The sequence below is a fragment of the Didymosphaeria variabile genome, assembly GCF_027946475.1.
Source record: "Didymosphaeria variabile strain IMI 356815 chromosome Unknown scaffold_8, whole genome shotgun sequence".
NCBI classification, from domain to species: domain Eukaryota; kingdom Fungi; phylum Ascomycota; class Dothideomycetes; order Pleosporales; family Didymosphaeriaceae; genus Didymosphaeria; species Didymosphaeria variabile.
Genome location: NW_026611627.1, coordinates 623,222 through 636,350, shown reverse-complemented (window position 1 = coordinate 636,350; position 13,129 = coordinate 623,222). Strand labels below are relative to the sequence as shown.

The 13,129-nt window shown below is 51.2% G+C and overlaps 4 protein-coding genes across 4 annotated transcripts; 1 reads left to right on the top strand and 3 right to left on the bottom strand.

The window, feature by feature from the left end:
* Positions 1-319: 319 nt before the first annotated feature.
* On the bottom strand, positions 320-1,180 carry N0V89_010433 (uncharacterized protein; the record flags this gene model as incomplete). Its single annotated transcript, XM_056219177.1, has 1 exon — positions 320-1,180. One exon carries the CDS (start codon positions 1,178-1,180, stop codon positions 320-322), a length of 861 nt encoding a protein of 286 aa, XP_056066304.1.
* A 288-nt stretch (positions 1,181-1,468) lies between these two features.
* N0V89_010432 (uncharacterized protein) lies at positions 1,469-7,516 on the bottom strand (the record flags this gene model as incomplete). The annotated part of the gene is made up of 6 exons (XM_056219176.1): positions 1,469-2,374; positions 2,424-2,901; positions 2,951-3,291; positions 3,465-3,749; positions 3,804-7,456; positions 7,510-7,516. The coding sequence occupies 6 exons, from the start codon at positions 7,514-7,516 to the stop codon at positions 1,469-1,471; spliced, it is 5,670 nt and encodes a 1,889-aa protein (XP_056066303.1).
* A 449-nt stretch (positions 7,517-7,965) lies between these two features.
* On the bottom strand, positions 7,966-9,669 carry N0V89_010431 (uncharacterized protein; the record flags this gene model as incomplete). Its single annotated transcript, XM_056219175.1, has 4 exons — positions 7,966-8,129; positions 8,185-8,316; positions 8,379-8,872; positions 9,008-9,669. The coding sequence occupies 4 exons, from the start codon at positions 9,667-9,669 to the stop codon at positions 7,966-7,968; spliced, it is 1,452 nt and encodes a 483-aa protein (XP_056066302.1).
* Positions 9,670-12,361: 2,692 nt separating this feature from the next.
* N0V89_010430 (uncharacterized protein) lies at positions 12,362-13,089 on the top strand (the record flags this gene model as incomplete). Its single annotated transcript, XM_056219174.1, has 2 exons — positions 12,362-12,687; positions 12,840-13,089. 2 exons carry the CDS (start codon positions 12,362-12,364, stop codon positions 13,087-13,089), a joined length of 576 nt encoding a protein of 191 aa, XP_056066301.1.
* Between the last annotated feature and the right edge of the window lie 40 nt (positions 13,090-13,129).

Here is a 13,129-nt window from a genome sequence, read left to right as displayed (position 1 = left end):
GAAGCGGTCTTGTCTCTCGTCCAGGGAAGGTGAGTAGTCGAAGGAACTAATTGTCAACAGGGGGCGACACAACTATTGCACGCTTAGCTCAGCAAAACCACCCTCAAGATTCTCCCTCCTTCACATGTCTATCTCAACAACGCGTAGATAAGACACTTTAAATCTTAAGAAATTGAGCCTTTGTAGAAAGAGGTATGTTATTACGTTAAATTTTGAGATTTTGAAAGACATTTAGGAAGGAGAAACTTTGAAGGTTGCTTGCTGAGCTAAGCGTGCAATAATTGTGTCGCCCCCTAGTGTTGTTGCAGATGGAGTCGTGCTAAACAGAGTCTGAGAGTTTACAGGGCAGTCCGTCAATCGCTCCTCCTTTTTGCCCTAAAAACTCGGCGAGCTCTTCGAATGATCTGACATTGATGCGGCTACCCAGGTTACGTCTGTATATGTCATGTCGGTCGCGCGTGTCGTCAACCTCTCGATCAGTGCGTGCCAGTCCCATGTCGGCGAGAGTTTCGTCGAGTCGTGTAGGTGAGCGGGACTTCTGCTGCGCAGCCAGGCTTTCGACACTCAGATCGACAAAGATGTCTAACGACCAGCCCATAAACACGCCTGTCCACGTAGAGTAGACTGAGAAGACAATCTCCTTGACAGTCGCACCGAGTGCAGTCTTCCAAGCGAGCGCTCTGTCCTTGAAGAGGCGTTGCAGTATCTTGGTGGGATCTCCTTCCACGAACTCCAGGAACTTGAAATCAATCTGAGGATGGTCGTACAAGGTTGTGAGTAATTTCGCAAGGCATTGTAGCTCTACGTCGCTGTCTATGGAGATCTTGCACCCTAAAGGCTCGATCTCCGCACTGAAAGGTGTGGATGTAGGATGAAACGCTTCGATATATGCAGGCACTAGGTCCATATAAAGGCATGGAGTATACCGAAGGTACAGCGAACGGTATTCTTGACGCGTTTGACGGCATACGTGAAGCAGGCTCATCTTCCGTGCTTGATCCATGTGATATTCCGCGGGAATGTGATAAATGGGGTTGCCTCGGTACGGTGATTCCGACATGCGACGACATGCTGCCTCATCAATGACAGTTACTAGGACATATTTATAGATCTGGTTGCGTAGTTCGCCAGGTATCCGTAGTAGAGGACACATGCTTCGCGTTTCGTTGCCGAGCCGCATTGTGGCACTGCTCATCTGATAGCGCGACGATCAGGGAGCTGGTTCTTGTTCAATTGTAGGACAGTAGATCGAAATCGATTCGTATAGTCAGTAATGTGCCAGGTCTGTTATCATAGGCGTCGCCGTGGATGAGAAAGTGGGGTTTCCTCACCGGTGCTGTGAGCTGGTGAGTGTCAGGCGCGTCAGGCGCCAATCTTGGAATGGTTAGCTAATGTGTCAAGGTTACATAACTTATTTTTAGCCTGTTTGGGGAGTCGACTGCATTCTTCCAAGCTCTGCATATCTTCCTCAAGGTGCTTTCATGGCCAAACCAGGATGCGGACCCTCCTTGGGACCATACTTTACTCGCAATCCGTCCACTGCTACCGTCCCCAATCTCTCAATCGAGCCTGCGCTCATGATCTCTAAAACGCTGATTTCTAGACCCAATCCCATCCTCCACCAATTTCTAATCTCAATGCTAACCAAGGAATCGACTCCCATGTCGGAAAGCGACATCTTGATATCGACTTGATCGTCCGACTGGATCATGAACGATCTTATCCGCTTCCCAATCTCCTGCGTGAGGAAGTCTACGTTCTCTTTCTCGTCTAGAATCGCAGGAGTAGACGCTACCGAAGCTAGAAAGTCTTTCAAGCCTTCGCTAGCGGTACTGAAGCTAGACTGCTTCTCCGGTTCGCGGTTCCTGTACAAAGCCATACGTACGTCATGTTTCCAGACTGCTCTGTTGCTGGGATCTATGATAGACTTGGCCGAAGCTAGGCCAGTGGTGAGTTGACCCACATTGCAGTATGTGCCTTGCGTTGGTGGACCCGGCATCGACCTCTTGATGGCGATTTCAATGGCACGAAGTAGGTCTGATTCTTTGAGTCCATGCATGCTGTAGGCGCGGAACATCTCTAGCACTGCAGCATTTTGGCTGACGTAGCCCACGTCCTCCATTACCCCTACGTCGATGACAGATGCCGGAAGTCCTAGACTATGCCGGTATTGGACGAAGGCATCGAGGAACGTGTTGGCTGCGGCGTAGTTGGACTGTCCCCATTGGCCCACTATACCCGAGAGGGAACTGAAGAGGAGGAAGAAATCCAGTTCCGTATCTTGGAATGCGTTGTGCAGGGTCCACGTTCCGTGCACCTTAGAAGAGAGCGGCGTCTCCCACTCTTCGTGCGTCATCTTGAGGAAGTTCTGATCCTACGATTTGTCAGGGCTGAACATCATTCAACGCGAGTGATCAACTTACCTTCAATACCATGGAAAGCTGTATAACACCGGCAATTGGTCTCTCAGCCTGTGCAATCGCACGTTTGACATCCTCCTCAGAATACACACTCCCAGAAATAGCAATCGCCTTGCAACCTTGCGCTTCGAGCTCTTTAAAGAAAGCCGTGTCTTCAGGCGTAGATCCTGCTGACCTCGAGAGGTACACCAAATGGCGGGCTCCTTGCTCAACCATCCATGTGGATACAGCTCGACCGAGGCCACCGAGACCTCCGACCAAAAGATAAGATGTGTCTGCAGAGAATCTCGTCTCTTGATATTGCGGTTGCGCCTGCAGTTCCTGCGCAGATCTGGGCATGTTGATGACGATCTTCCCGATATGCTGACCCTTTTGCATGTATCTGAATGCATCGACGACCTGCGCCGCATCGAAGACTTTCACGGGCCGAACTGGTTCAATCCCACCTTGCCGGTAGTAGGCGAGGCACTGCTCAAGAAGCCTGCAATTGGGTTAGTGAGCTATGCCAATAAAGTAATTAATTCGATTACCTTTGGCACACTCGCGGCCTCTCTAGGGTCAATTGTGCTAGGTCAATTCCCAAGAATGACCGATTAGCCTCAAAGATGTCCATGTTCAACTGCGCGTGCCCGATGAAGTCGCGCTTCCCAATCTCAAGCATTTTGCCGAATGGTGCCACGCACTTCCAAGAAGCATGTAGAAGCTCGCCCGACAAAGAGTTCAGAACTAAGTCAACACCTCTGCCATTCCTCTCGCGCATGAGATTGGGTAGGAAAGACGTGCTTCTGGAGTCGAATATCCGGTTGCGTGGAATCCTGAAAGTATCGATGAGATACTGAACTTTCTCTTCGCTGCCTACGGTCGTGTATAACTGTGTAGATTAGGACTGGTCGGTGCTAGCATGTGGGGAATCTACCTCTGCTCCTAGCATGCGACAAATCTGGATTGCTGCTATTCCGACACCACCACAAGCGGAATGGATCAAGACAGACTGCTCACTCGTCAGCAAATATGGACCGCCCCAATTCCATGTAAGTGACTTACCTGTCCGCTCTCGAGACCCCCGACATTGACAAGCGAATGAATTACAGTACTGTAGACGCATGGCATGGTGGCAGCGTCCTCGAAACTCAGACTATCAGGTATACGCGCACACAACTGCGCTGAAGTCACAATCTTCGTAGATAGGCATCCGAGGTCGCAGACAAACACTCGATCTCCCACGCGTAGGTGATCAACACCTGGTGCGGTTCTGGTGATCACGCCGGCACCTTCGAGGCCTAGCCTATTTTTTGGACCATCTACGATGCCCATGCTAACGAGGACATCCTAAGAGAAGGTCAGGACAGCAATCAAAATAGAAGAGTAGTGCACTCATCTTACCTTGAAGTTGAGGCCAACGCTGCGAATCTGAACTTCCACTTCTTCGTTGTGAAGCGTCTCTTTATCATCGACAATCTTCCACGCCAGGGAGCCCAGCAAGCCGTATTTTCCGATCTCCAATCTAGCTTCCGGGTTCAATACCTCAGTCACGTCGTTCTCTGCAGTTGATATCCAGTGGAATCTACTAGTGTGGATCTTCCCATCAAAGAACGCATACTCGTATTCCGGATTGAGGGTCTCCTTCTTTCGCCGGTGTTGAAAGCCTTTCGAGAGCTCGACTAGAGCTTTCCAGGCGTCCGTACGAAAATTGTCGATCTCGAATGTGGCGAGGTCGAGCGAAAGTTCAGAGCGTAAAGTTCGAGCGAAGCCGGGCAGTAAGCCGTAAGATGGATCTGAGCAACTGACCTGGCCGGACTGCGTTACCCAGATGATATGGTTGGAGTGGGTACTGCAGTGAGAGAAGAAGTTCTGGATGGCGGACCATTTCTCGGGGGACATATCGTGGAGAAACGGACCGTCTAGGTCCAATAGGACAACGATCGTTTGGTCATCATCCGGTTTTTGATCGAGCGTTTGCCAGGTGACTGCGAAATCTTGTTCGATGAAGTGGTTCGCGACTTCGTGAGCACCAGGGCTCTTCTCAGCATGGTACATCAGGCTGATCTCTTTCTTTGGCTGCAATTCTGTCTGCACAGCCATCGTCACCATGTTGGCATTGATCTGAAGCGGCTCAGCGTTATCGTACACAACACTGTCTACACCGCTGAAGCCCGCCGCACAGAGTTCCTCATCCCACCGGGATGGCGATACAAAAGGCTCGTAAGGGCGATGGTCTGCTTCGCCGAGCCACCATCCCGGAAGAATGCCCATGATATAGTTAGTCCACCTTAGATTTGGACACAGCTCTTGCAAAAACAGACGTCCTCCCGGCGCAAGGAGCTTCTTCACGTTCGTCAACGTGCCATGCAGGCTCGGTGTGGCATGCAAAACGTTCGAGGCGACGACGATATCGTAGGTCTCAAGCTCGAAGCCTTGCTCAACCACGTCCTTGCTGACGTCTAGCACCGAGTATTCAATACCAGTAAAGTCTTTAAATTTCTCCTTCGCAGTAGGGAAAAACCCAGCAGAGATATCGGTGTAGTGATATTTTGAGAACAGCCGGACTCCTTCAGCCGATTGAAGCGCTTTTAGGATCCACGACGTGGTACCTCCAGTACCAGCACCTATTTCAAGGACTCGCATAGTAGGCTGCGAGTGGCCGAGCAGCTCGAAGAAATCGGAGAAGTCGACCATATCTTGGTAGAACGTGTAGATGCTCGCAAGCCCGTTATTCGGCAGCAGGAGCTCTATCCCGCTGACGCGATCGTGGAATATGCCGTCACAGTTGTCTAGGATGCTCTGAATGACGGACGCCACGGGTGCACTGTCTTCATTGGCCGAGGCATCTACTAGTGCTTGTTCTAGAAGCTGAATACGCTCCTCCGATGGTAGAGCAACCCATGCTTTGGCCTCCGGAACGATGTCGTATTGGCCATCAGCCATGCGTGTCACCTCCATATCCAGCCACGACCGGAACTTCTGCAGATGCCCTGACGCGATGTTGAGCGATGCGATACGTGCGGCTGTCTCGATCATACACAGCACTGCAACCTTTTCTACCAAGAGGATAGCTTCGTCTTTGTTGCCTCGCGAACGGATTAGGTCCGTGGCAGGCACAAAGTCAATGTCTGGCTTCCACTCTAACCGGACTGCTGCCAGGTTATCTAGTTTCTCAGAGCTGGCACTATCGGTTTCAAGTGGATTAAATGTCGATTCAGTGAGCGAGAGCACTAGATTCCCATTCGATACTGCAAACGCCGATCCATGGATAGCACCTTTGGGCGTCACGCGGGCTTCCACTTCCATGTCGATAGAAGGACCACTCTCACCGATGTATAACTCGCCTATGACTGCTGGGATGGCGAGCTTGTCGAGCCGGCGCGCCAGGCCGTTGGACATTGCTACGGTGAAGAGCTGGAGCGTCTGGTCAATTACTGTAGGATGGGTGGCATAGACGCTTTCGTGCCATTCCAGATTATCCTGCACGTTCGCGCTGGCAACGGGCTGTATAGGGTGCGCGGTTATGTCTTGCAGGCACTGGAAGCGTGCACCGTAGTTCAAGCCTATCTTCTTCATAGCTGGGTACCATACGCTCGACTGCACTGCGCGCGGATGAACGACGACATTCCTGACGATTTCTGGCTGACTGGACCCCCCACGAGCTTGACCGGTACAATGTTTCGTCCATTTCGCACCGTCATACGAAGCAATCGTGAAGTCGAACCACTCGGACTCCAGGCTGTCCGTGAGCGCTATGGGCTTCAGACTGGTGATCACCTCTGGAGCCTGACCTTCCTGAAGCACAAATGCGCTTTTGACAACGAGTCTTCTGATACTGTAGTCTTTAGACCCTGTCGTTTGACGGATAGCTTCGCCAACGGCGGCTATGTATCCTGCAGCTGGGAAAACAATGTCTTCGACGATCTTATGGTCGCGCAGCCATGGCACACTATCCAGATGCAACACATTCCTCCAAGACGGTTCAAGATCGCTGGATTCCAGCATTCGCGAGCCAAGAAGCTCGTGGTGAGGGTAAGCGCGCAGTCTCCAGTTCCGGGTCACACGTGATTCTTTCCAGTAGCTAGTGTCGTGCTGCCACGGGTAGGATGGGAGGTTGGATAAGACTTTACCAGGCCCATTGATTGCATTGAAATCTACGGCAAGGCCTTGCTGGAACAACTGTCCAGCTGTGGATAAGATACTGTGGACCTGGTCCTCGTTCCTAGCCAGCGAAGAGATATATGTTGGGGTGGGTGTAGGCTGCTTCTCCTGGAAGATCTGGCGAAGTGGCCCCGCAAGTGCAGGGTGGGGTCCTAATTCTAAGAAAATGTTTGGCTCGCCTTGTGTGGAGCTGAGGATGGAGTTGATAGCTGTGTAGAAGAGGACAGGCTTCTCCATGTTTGCTCTCCAGTAATCCGCGTTTAGCCGACCAGCGTCTGCGACTACCTTTCCATGCACACTAGAGTGAAACTTGGCAGTGGGTGCATCACTGTGGACATGTGGTTCCATCAGAGATTCATATTGCTCTCCGAATTCGGCCATATGATCTATCTTTCCATTAGTCTGCAAAGCTTCGCGGAAACCTCTACCGAAGAAATACTCACGCGAATGGTACGCCATCTCGACGCGCAGTAGTCGACAAAAAACATCAGGCTGCTCTTGCTTCAAGCTTTTGATGACTTCGTCAAGTTTGTCGGCGTCACCAGACAAAGTGACACTCTTGGGACTGTTCTCGCACGCAATAACAACGCCCTCGACCAGAACCCCGGCCATTTCTTTACGACCAAGACCCACAGCAGCCATTACTCCTGTGCGTGACTTTGTCTTCGTCACCATTCCGCGGTAATATGCAATGGCAATTGCAGATTCAGCGGAAATCGCCTTCGAAGCGTACGCTGCGGCGATTTCGCCGCTGGAATGGCCGACCACGGCTGAGGGATGAACTCCCCATCCTGCTAACAAGTTCACTAGACCAATCTGTAGTGCCGTGCAGAGCGGCTGCGAGAGCTCTGCGTCGTTGATCCGAGATGTTTCCTTCCCGGCGCTCAGCTCCTCTGCCCAATGTTAGCGTCTTTAGCCATCTTGTATGGAATTAATATGCTCGGACCTTGCATTGACCAGGATGGCCCATCCGGTAGCGCATGTAGTACGCTGTCTAGGTAGAGTATGTCGTCGCTGAAGGTAGGGAAAGCTGCAATAAGCTCAGCACCCATTCCAGCCCATTGTGCCCCTTGGCCGGTGAATACAAAGTTCACTGTAGGGGCATTGCGGGGCGTCTTCTGAGAATTAGAGAAGTTCACGGCATCCTTCCCTGATGCTATGGCAAATGCACGGTGAGGTAGGTGCTCGCGACGATAGGCTAGGGTGTAGGCGATGTCATCAACACCGTCATAATGAGAGTCGAAATAACCTTGAATATCAGTGGCACGTCTGCGAAGGGAGTCTGAAGTATTCGCGGAGAGCGCAAGTAGACGAGGAGTCGAATCCCTTGGTGTTGTGGCTTGGGCATTTCTTCCGGCGCCTGTGCCTAGGAATGACGCAGCGGAGTCCAATATGACCTATTTCACTGGTCAGACTTGACGTTGTTGTAGGTACTCCTCGAATTCTCACGCACGTGAGCGTTTGCTCCTCCTATCCCGAATGAATTGACACTGACACGCTCAGCTCGGTCAGTCGGCCACGGCGTTGGCTCCACTGGGACTTGAAGATTGGCCTCCTTGAAAGGAACTGCAACCGTTTTTGTCAGATATAAATCTGAGACAGCAATTGAAGGCATACGTACCTTTCGGGTTCGGTGTCGAGAATTTGATGTTCGGGGGTATGGTTCGGTTCTCCAAAGCCAGAACTGCCTTTATGAGGCTTGTAATACCGGAAGCCCCTTCTGAATGGCCAACATTTGGTTTGACCTTCGAGCCTTCTGTTAGTTATGTTGCAGAAGACTCAGGCAAGGCACACTGACTGATCCAATATACACACCTGAGCCGCCAAAAACCTTACCAATGGCAACTGTTTCGAGCGGATCACCGACTGATGTTCCAGTGCCGTGGCATTCGACGTAAGCTGTGCGTGACACTGGTAGCTGAGCAATGCTGTACGCCGTCCGCATCATGTCTTCGTGCGCTTGCGAGCTCGGGTTAGTGAGCCCAGCTGTCTTGCCGTCACTGTTCTGGAAGGTCGAGCGGATCACTGCGCGAATTGGATCGCCGTCTCTTAGGGCATCGTCTAGCTTCTTAATGTATACAGCGTTGATAGCCTCACCACGGGCATACCCATCAGCAGCAGCGTCGAATGTCTTGCATGATCCCTCTTTGGATAGGACGCCTTGCTGTGTCATATGCTGTGTCATGGTTGGACTGATGATGATGTTCGTGCCAGCTACTATGGCGGAGGAACAATGGCCGTTGGCAAGAGCCTGGCAGGCTTCATCGAGACCAACAAGGGCCGAAGAGCAGCCGGTACGAATAGTCATGCTGCATAGTGTGAGTGATCTTATCAAGAACAATATCCTTCAATGAAGACACGAATCGAGAAAACAGTAAAAGCTAGTAGGTGCTTGCGTTCCTCACCAGGGTCCTAAGCATAGTATGAAAGACGATGTTACCCACCTCGGCCCTTTCAGGTCATACTCATATGAGATCCGGTTCGATATCGCAAAGTCTCCAGTTCCAGAAATACGGTACATATCGAACGATTGGGTGTCTTTGTTGCAAAGGTCCAACCAGTCCTCCCCAAAAACACCCACATAGCAACCGACCTTGCTACCCCGCCAGTTTGACTGACCAGCACTTTCCATGCACTCATACACCACCTCTAGCAACAGTTTTTGCTGAGGGTCGAGCTGAGCAATCTCGGCCTTCGACATAGCGAAGAAAGATGCATCAAGATATTCTAGCGAGTCCTCTAGAAAATAACCATACTGTGAAGCAACTTCACCCTTCCTTGCACATGGGCCGTAGAATGCTTCGACGTTGAAACGATCGCTGGGAATCCGGCTCCGGCCGTCTCGCTTATTGATGAGGAGGTCCCAGAGACTTTCTGGGGAGGAGACTCCACCGGGAAGCCGCAGAGCCATACCTACGATGGCAATAGGCGGTGGAGTAACTGTGTCCTCGGATATGGCGTCCTTGAAGCCGTTCCTGTTCGTTTGAACGCCATTAGGCTGTGATCTCGGAATTTTGTTCGTCTGAACGTCATTGGTATTTGCCGATTCGGATTCGCACACGTCGTTTGTGCGATACCCATTCTCTTGTGCAGCTTGGACTGTCATGATGATTCACGTAGAGGGAAACAAATCGAGCCGAGCGAGCGGCCTAATGTTGTACACTTTTTGAGGCCAGAAGATCCCGAAGGGGTGAGCCAGCGAGCCGCAGGAAACCGCTAATAGTTGCACTCGTGGATGTGTTGGCGTGGCTGTCGATGTGGAGAGACTGTGTAACGATTATGTACCTGTCTTCATAGATCCAACGTATCAATCCTTGCACAGTGAGACAGGCTAGGCTTCTTCCTCACCTCCTTGCCAAGTAAGCTGCAGTCTCGTCATAATGGCTAAGCGTCGTCTAATCGCGATGCATTTGGTCGTGCAGCTGCCAGGGTCGCCATAAGGCACTCTTGCCTTTCACTACGCCTGTCACTAAGAGTTCAGCTGGCAGTAGCGCGAGGCTGAATGCAGAGGTCGCTCCCAACTTACCCTCATTGAGCTCCTCGCGTCGTTATCATTGTACCCCTACGCATTTCAGCCCCATCTGAACCATATGATGACTCGAGTCGTGGTCTGCCACGACCCTGAAATTGGGTCTGCAAGCAGACTCTATAACCAATAGGGTAATAAAATAGGCGAGCTGACCAGTTTGTGGGGTTTTTACTGGAGGTGACCTAGTGTAGATCGATGTACTGACACGTTATGTAACACAAAGCCATAGGTCTGTAATGATAACATCTTCGCCATTTAACGGAATCTTCCGATAACAGAACCAATGTGGTTATACCATAGCCTGTAGATGTTCGATAGGTCTGCGAATAACATCCCGAGCATTTCTTCGCTCGCTTTATGGTCGCGCTTTCGGTCGATCGGACCTAGTTATAACGAGTTCGATGCATCTGGCCCATCTGAACTAGCTTTATGGTTAAAGAGGCTATCACGAAAAGTGGTAGTACTGCGCGAGCCGAGCTCTTGAGACGCACTTGGTTGGCGCACAAAGGACCAGTCAGCGCAAGCTTACTCTTGGCCGACGCGAATCATTTGAAAATCTGGCGAGCCTAAGCCCCGAAAATCGCAGATACTAGCCCGAAGTTTACTTCAATCTTGCTTAAGAGGAGGCATGCATACCGAAGAGGTTGCTGAATTGAGCGAGGAGATCCTCCAAGATGTTCGCGAGCATCACCAACCTCGCGGCCCCCACCCGCGAGCCAAGGTTGGTCTGACACAGGCTCACTTACACCGCGCTAAATCAATAGTGTAATCCTTTGGCTTCTTAGTGGTGAAAATGATTAAGCTGCATCGCCGACTACAGCTTACTCACCTCATTAAGAATGGTTAGCTCGAATAGTGATGCAGCCCGCCGCCACGAAGGCATGCATGTCTTACTTTCACTCGATTCGTTCCTAGGTCCCTCAAGAGCGGTGGAATATGTCATGTCTCACCCTAAAGACTGGTCAATGTACGTGCCTCTCGAGATTCTGGTTGCATTTGGCCTGCCCTTCATCTTTTGCAACCAAATTAGTTTCTCAATGACCATTGACTGGGAGACAATATGGAAGGGAAAGCAAACATAACCGAAGACAAAACTCTGAGCGAAATTTCGCGAGATGTTGGATCGGAGGGTCGGGCTGAAAAGGATACCGCCGTAAATACTCACCATTCTACGAACGAGTGGAAAACGAGTCGTGGTGAATGGCTCATCTTCCTCTGCCTGGCCATCATTTCACTCATTGTTTCGCTGGACAGTTCAATCCTTGGACCTGTTCTTCCCGTCAGTACAGTCGTCCTTTTGAACCTCTTCTCCAGAGTGCAAGTCCAAACTGACTCACATTCTCAGGCCATTGCACGAAGCCTCCACGGCAATGCGAACGAAACCTTCTGGGCCGGGACATCTTACCTCGTAACATGTGCCATCTTCCAGCCTTTCATCGTTTCGCTGTCCGACGCTTTCGGCCGCCGCCAACTGCTCTTCTCGTCACTCTTGCTATTCACAATCGGTACAATACTATGCTGTGTAGCACAAAACTTTCGCACCTTGCTTGCCGGTCGCTCGGTACAGGGTATCGGTGGGGAAGGGGCGCTGTCCCTCGTCCTCGTTATCATGACCGATATAGTCCCGCTTCGTCAGCGACCGAAATACTATAGTCTCATCCAACTTGCCTGGGTAAGTTATACTAGTGGGCGAGCGGATATGTCGTGGACATGCGCTGACTTCATCTAGGCAGTGGGCTTGATCATTGGACCTATGGCAGGTGGTGGATTCGCAGAGCATTCGACGTGGCGCTGGGTATTCTATATAAACTTTCCATTCTGCGCGATAGGGTTGTGTATGGTCCCATTCGTGGTGAGACTGCGCGCCCAGCGTGCGAGCTTTCAGGACCGACTCACGAAAACCGATTGGTTTGGTGCCTTTCTGTTCATTTCCAGTACATGCAGCTTTCTCATTGGTATTACGTGGGGCGGCACGCAGTATCCTTGGGATAGCTGGCGAACAATTGTGCCTATCGTACTAGGAATTGTAGGTATCCTGGCTACCTTGTCCTGGGAACGGTATGGGGCTCCTCAGCCTTTTCTCAGAGTTTGGTTGTTTAAAGACCATGCAGCTACCGCAGCGTACGCGTGTGCTGTTCTGCAAGGTCTGCTGGTAAGTCTCGTCTTCTTTTTGCTGTCCTTCACATTATCCTCATTTTCATCCGCTTTTTGATTGCCGCGGGGGCCTGACACTCAATCACAGATGTTCTCACATCTCTACTATCTCCCAATGTATCTCCAGTCGGTCCAGGCCTATGGTCCTACCCTATCTGGCGTAGGCCTAGTTCCGATCATCGGCGGCCTCATCCCTACCTCTATTATCGTGGGAGGATTTATGACGCGCTTGGGCAGCTACCGTTGGGCGATCTGGTCCGGATGGGCAACCATCATCGTCTCAACCGCGTTATTGATTATCCTGTCGCATACTACACCCACATACGGCTGGATCCTGATCTTTCTCACCATAGGACCTAGCCATGGTCTCGTCCTGACTTCCCTCAACTTCGCGCTGCAAGCACTTGCTAAAGAGCGCGATGGCGCATATGCTGCTGCCATGTACACATTTATGAGAACATTTGGAATGTGTCTCGGCGTTGCTATTGGCGGTATGTCGACTTTCGGGCTCCTATTTTCAGATCTCATACTCATGGTACCCGCAATTTAGGTACCGTTTTTCAGAATCGACTGCTTGTGCACCTTGTTTCAAGGGGTCTAGACGAGCATGTTGCTAAAGACGCAGAGGCGTTCATCCTGGTCTTGAACTCGATGCCGGACAGCGCAGAAATGGTGTCCTATCGTGTTGCATACGCTGAGGCATTTCGAAATCTTTTTGAGGTGCTGTTGGGCGTCGCGGTGTTGGCTGGCGTCGCGAGCGCCTTCATCAAGCATGCGAGTATGGACAGAGCATTGGATTCTGAGCATGTGCTCAATGAGCAGGAGGAAAATTCGAAGGCATAGTTTAATCCCAGATCATCGACGGTTCTTGTCAGAGACCACG